Here is a 5,832-nt window from a genome sequence, read left to right on the forward strand (position 1 = left end):
CTCTAATGGCTATAGGGGGATTGAGTTCCCATATTTAATCCATCAGCCCACCAGCCCTCTGCCAGCCAAAACCTAAGACCATCCCCCAGCCAGCCCCTAGGCAGCTAGAACCTAAGACCATCCCCCAGCCTGTAGCCAGCCTCTGGACAGCTAGAACCTAAGACCATCCCCCAGCCTGCAGCCAGCCTCTGGACAGATAGAACCTAAGACCATCCCCCAGCCAGCCCCTAGGCAGCTAGAACCTAAGACCATCCCACAGCCTGCAGCCAGCCTCTGGACAGCTAGAACCTAAGACCATCCCCCAGCCTGCAGCCAGCAAATGAAATCAAATCATATGTATTTATATAGCCCTTCGTACATCAGCTGATATCTCAAAGTGCTGTACAGAAACCCAGCCTAAAACCCCAAACAGCAAGCAATGCAGGTGTAGAAGCACGGTGGCTAGGAAAAACTCCCATGAAAGGCCAAAACCTAGGAAGAAACCTAGAGAGGAACCAGGCTATGTGGGGTGGCCAGTCCTCTTCTGGCTGTGCCGGGTGGAGATTATAACGGAACATGGCCAAGATGTTCAAATGTTCATAAATTACCAGCATGGTCGAATAATAATAATCACAGACAGAACAGTTGAAACTGGAGCAGCAGCACGGTTGTTTTACACCCCTGCACCTTTGATCTGGGTTGGTTATGATGATTCATATTAGTGTCCCAAACGAGCCTCTATGTAAAGTAAATACATTTTAACTTTGTTCACTATTTTTAACCCTATGGTCCCATTTAGGAGACCGATAGTTGCTATGTTTCCATTAACTTGTCCCGTGATTTGTTTTGTCGACATTTAGAAAGTTTTCATAGAAAACAGATGTGACCGTATTGACGGTACGTTTCCATTTAACAATCTGGTGTTGATAAAAAAACAGCTAAACATAATGATGTCACACCCTCTGCAAAAAAAATATATCAGAAAAACCTGTTGTTGAACATAAATGAAGTGTTTCTACTATCCATTTGGTCAAATTGTGTATTAATAAATTGGGGAGAGCATATACCTATACACACCGTGTGTTTCTACTATGCATTTAGTCAAATATTAATACATTGGGGAGAGCCTATACACACACCTATCTGTTTCATGTCTCAGGTTGCAAAAGACAAAAGGATAGAAAGCAAGAATGTTTCAAATATTTGACATATTCAAACATGGTGAACCTTGCCAACGTATCACCACGACGCAAAGGATATACTGCTTCCCAGAGACCAGGCCCAAATCTCCATAATTCAAGTGATGAAAAGACGGAAATACAGTGGGCGGAAGTCTCGGTGCCTTGTGAGAATTTGTCGGTGAGTAAACCACCCTCTGTATTATTGGCCAACGTACAATCATTGGAAAACAAACTGGATGATCTACGATTAAGACTATCCTTCCAGATCCCGGGTGGCTAGCCATACCTTCTGCCCGAGACGATACTGGGAATCCAGCCAACAAAATATTTTCGGTGAAAGCATAAGAAGCTATTATCTGATGATAGCACAGCAGTAAATAAAGAGAGTAGCATATTTCAACCCTGCAGGCGCTACACAAAACGCAGAAAAAAAATATAAAACATGCCTTACCTTTGGCAAGCTTCTTTTGTTGGCACTCCAATATGTCCCATAAACATCACAATTGGTGCTTTTGTTAGATTAATTCCGTCCATATATATCCAACATTTCAAACTACTTTTGTAATACAACTTTAGGTATTTTTAAACGTTAAATATCGATCAAATTGAAGACGGGTCTATCTGTTTTCAATACAGGACAAGAGGAAACTAACGCTACTTTTCAAGTCTTGCGCAACTCTCCACAGTGTTACCCATTTCCTAGATAGCCGTACTTCTTCATTGCACAAAGGAATAACCTCAACCAAATTCCAAAGACTGGTGACATCCAGTCGAAGCGGTGCCTGAAAACATGTGCCTAAGAAATATCGTTTTCCAATGAGAACTCACTGAACAGACAGAGACCTCAAAAAAATAAAAATAAAAATCTGAACGGTTAGTCCTCGGGGTTTTGCCTGCTACATAAGTTCTGTTATACTGACAGACATGATTCAAACAGTTTTAGAAACTTCAGAGTGTTTTCTATCCAAATCTACTAATAATATGCATATCTTATATTCTTGGCATGAGTAGCAGTAAGTTGAAATTGGGCACGCTATTTATCCAAAAGTGAAAATGCTGCCCCCTATATCTTAAGAAGTTAACCTCCTCTGAGACGCCGTGCAGGAACATGTTGAACAGTGCTTCCGGATTCCACACACTCTCCGCTGTACGGAAATCCACCACCAGTCGGCCACAGTTTAGGCGTATTGCCGCATTGCTTCTGGGCAGCTTCTCCTTCAGAGAACAGGGCATCAAAGACCTTCCTCACCTCTCCCACAAACCCCTCCAGGCTATGCTCATATGGCCAGCTGCTGTTCCCATACAGAGGTAGCCCAGGTGAGAGCCCTTCCATACCTCAGCGTGATGAGGTAGGCTATTTTGGAGCGATCCGAGGGGAAGGAGGAGGGCCGAAGCTCGAAAATGAGGGCACACATGTGGAATCAAGTGTGTGCAAAGCTGTCATCAAGGCAAAGAAAGGGTGGCTACTTTGAAGAATCTAAAATCTATGTTGATTTGTTCAACACTTTTTGGTTACTACATGAATCCATGTATGTGTTATCTCATAGTTGTTATGTTTTCACTATTATTCTACAATGTAAAAAATAATAAAATAAAGAAAAAAACCTGAATGAGTAGGTGTGTCTAAACTTTTGACAGGTACTGTATATTTTCCGCATGTAAAGGAGTTGAGTTGTCTGTAACCTCCTCACTGGCGGTTCCTTTTTAAAGAAACTAAACACGCTTCTCTGCTTCTCTGTTCAAATCTGAGCAACAGATGGAATGGAATGTAAGTCTTATTCAGTACATTCAGTTTGTTGCTTGCTTTACAAAGGCTACCAACTTTGCAAGCAGGCATGCAAGCTAAGATAGATAAGATAGCTACTTTAACTTGATAGTCTAGTAAAAGATCCAAATCCAGCCTTAGTCTAATTAAGGATCTAAATCCCCATTAGTCTAGTATTGGATCTAAATCCCCATTAGTCTAGTATAGGATCTAAATCCCCTTTAGTCTAGTATTGGATCTAAATCCCCATTAGTCTAGTAATGGATCTAAATCCCCTTTAGTCTAGTAATGGATATAAATCCCCATTAGTCTAGAATTGGATCTAAATCCCCATTAGTCTAGTATTGGATCTAAATCGCCATTAGTCTAATATAGGATCTAAATCCTCGTTAGTCTAGTATTGGATTTAAATCCTCATTAGTCTAGTATAGGATCTAAATCTCCTTTAGTCTAGTATATAATCTAAATCCCCTTTAGTCTAGTAAAGGATATAAATCCCTTTTAGTCTAGGATCTAAATCCCCTTTAGTCTAGGAAATGATATAAATCCCCTTTAGTCTAGTAAATGATATAAATCCCAGTGGTTAGTGATGGTTGCAGATCAGCTGTGCGAGTGATTTTAAGCATATTGATCTTTTAAGCAGAGATGATCTGGTGTTAGTACATTGGCCGTTGCAATAGGCCCGTTTAGTTTACTTGACTATGAAGTTCCCAAGATTGATACTGACTCAGTCCCCCATAGCTCACTGTAGTTGAAACTTGGTTAAAATATGTTTTACTTTTTGCATTGTTTGCTCTGCTGTGTTGCTCTGTTGCCGCAGCTGCCGTTGACCTTGTTATCTAACTAATCCATCACATTACCAGTAATTATTGTTATTTGTTTGTTTTCTGTGTGTGTGTTTGATGTTATGCAGAGCACCCCATATCTGCAGCTGCAACCCTCCTTTTTGACAAAGAAAACTTTGCACCAATTATTATGTTTATTTCTTATCTATGCTTATACTATAGCATCGGCCTATCCGTGACTGTAGAATAACTTGTTAATTATGCACGAAGCGAGTTCATTGGTTCAAAGCGTTGATCCTCTGTCCTCTCTGCAGTTGATCGTTTGGAGAGAGGGAATGAGGAGGAATGAGCCAATGTTCCCAAAACTCCACCCCCAGAGTCCCGCCCATAGCCCGACGACATTTACAACAGGCGGCTGGCCAATAGAAAAGAAAGCTGCTGAAGTTCGGCAGCGAGGGCCAACAGGGGAGGGGAGGGGAGGGGAGGGGAGGGGAGGGGGGGGGGGGGTAGAGAAAGACAAACGGAGCAAGAGAGAGAGAGAGAGATCACTTTGGGAGAAGCAGAGTTTCTGTTTTCCTCAGATACTTGTTTGTGTTCCTATGTATACGTAATTACCGGTGATCAGCGCTGTCTCGTGGACTTACAGTCTCTGCGGAGTAATAGCTCCTTATAGCCTATGGACGGACTCATTGAGCGCTCAGCTCTGTCCACGGAGAGGAGAGAGGGGACGGGAAGCGGCTGCTAGAATAGTGGAAGACGAGAACAGGAAAGCACAGGAGCTGAGGCAGCCGAGGGGTTCCACTACAAATACTGGAATGGAATAAACCAATGGGTAACCAACAGTTGTGTGCTTTTTGTTCAAAAACTGTTTGTTTTCATTTTATTTGGGCACTTATGGATAACTTTCTTCCAACCACTTTTGTCGGAGTTTTTAAACAGAGCAGTGAAGCTACTTCAGAACGGGATCTGTACAGCAGTCTGCTCTGCTCTTTACACACTACCTATCTTGAAATGTTGATATTTTATGTCTAGTGCAGTCTTTGGAAGTATGAAATACGTAGGGATGAAGCTGATGTAATTTTATCCTTTCAGTCACAGCCATCACTAAAATGGCCAGTTTTGAGGCTTTGGCTCACAGCTCCCGCATGTTGGTGTGGCCTGTCGGTTGTGTGTTTTTGTTTTTGGGCTGCTTATCGGTGGCATCCTCCTCCCACAGCCGCAGGTTAATCTGCTGGCAGGCCATCATGAACTGTCAGACAGAGCCTGGGTGCCATTACGCATATGGACAGTACATGCAGGCGTGCGCTGCTGTTCTGAGAGGGGACAGGAAGAGGTGTCCCAGTCACTGCATCTCCTCTCTGGTGCAGCTCAACCTGACGAAGAACGGGCCTGCGCTTGAGGACTGCAGCTGTGCTTCGGACCCCATCTGCCGGAACACCAAGCGGGCCATCGAGCCGTGCCTCCCCAGGACTAGCAACATGGGCTGCACCGAGGCCCGGATGCAGTGTGAAAGAGACCAGCCGTGCAGCTCTGCCATGCGAGACTATTTAATCTACTGCGGGAAGCTTTTCAGCGGGGCAACTTGCACGAATGCTTGTCGGAATGTGATTGCAGACATGCGCAAAATACCAAAAGCGGAGCTGTTGGATTCGTGCGTGTGCGACGGGACCGAGAGGACCATCTGCGAGTATGTCAAGATTAGCATGAAGAACCTGTGCTTCGAAGCTCCTGTGACGGCGGAGGACGGCAGCGGGTCAGAGGACTACGAGGAAGATGATGGGGACTTCCCGGTGTCAGAACCAGAGTTCGTGGGGAGGAGCGCCGGTTCAGGTGGCTCTGCTGTGGGAACCTGTGGTGTTGTGACAACGGTGACTGCATCTGTCCTGATTCTACTAGTACCTCTTCTTTAAACTCTCCTCATATTAAAACATATATATATATATATATATATATATCAGACTGTTGTTCAGATAAACACATTGATGGCCTTACAAACTCAGACTGTTGTTCAGACAAAGTTGAAACTCTTGCCTTTCCAAACGGACGCCAGTCAGTCTGGCCCAATGCTATTGAAGGAAGAAGCTACTACTCCGAAGAACAGCAAATGTAATATTTGTTACAT

General features: G+C 43.7%; 1 protein-coding gene across 1 annotated transcript; it reads left to right on the forward strand.

The window, feature by feature from the left end:
* The first annotated feature begins 4,217 nt into the window (after positions 1 to 4,217).
* Positions 4,218 to 5,632, forward strand: gas1a (growth arrest-specific 1a). Its single transcript, XM_036936607.1, has one exon. The coding sequence runs from the start codon at positions 4,820 to 4,822 to the stop codon at positions 5,618 to 5,620; it is 801 nt and encodes a 266-aa protein (XP_036792502.1). The 5' UTR covers positions 4,218 to 4,819; the 3' UTR covers positions 5,621 to 5,632.
* Positions 5,633 to 5,832: the final 200 nt, after the last annotated feature.

Source organism: Oncorhynchus mykiss, chromosome 11, assembly GCF_013265735.2.
Source record: "Oncorhynchus mykiss isolate Arlee chromosome 11, USDA_OmykA_1.1, whole genome shotgun sequence".
In the NCBI taxonomy this organism is placed as follows: domain Eukaryota; kingdom Metazoa; phylum Chordata; class Actinopteri; order Salmoniformes; family Salmonidae; genus Oncorhynchus; species Oncorhynchus mykiss.

Excerpts from the sequence above, each read along its gene's own strand:
- gas1a (XM_036936607.1), top strand. The coding sequence starts at position 4,820 with ATGGCCAGTTTTGAGGCTTTGGCTCACAGCTCCCGCATGTTGGTGTGG.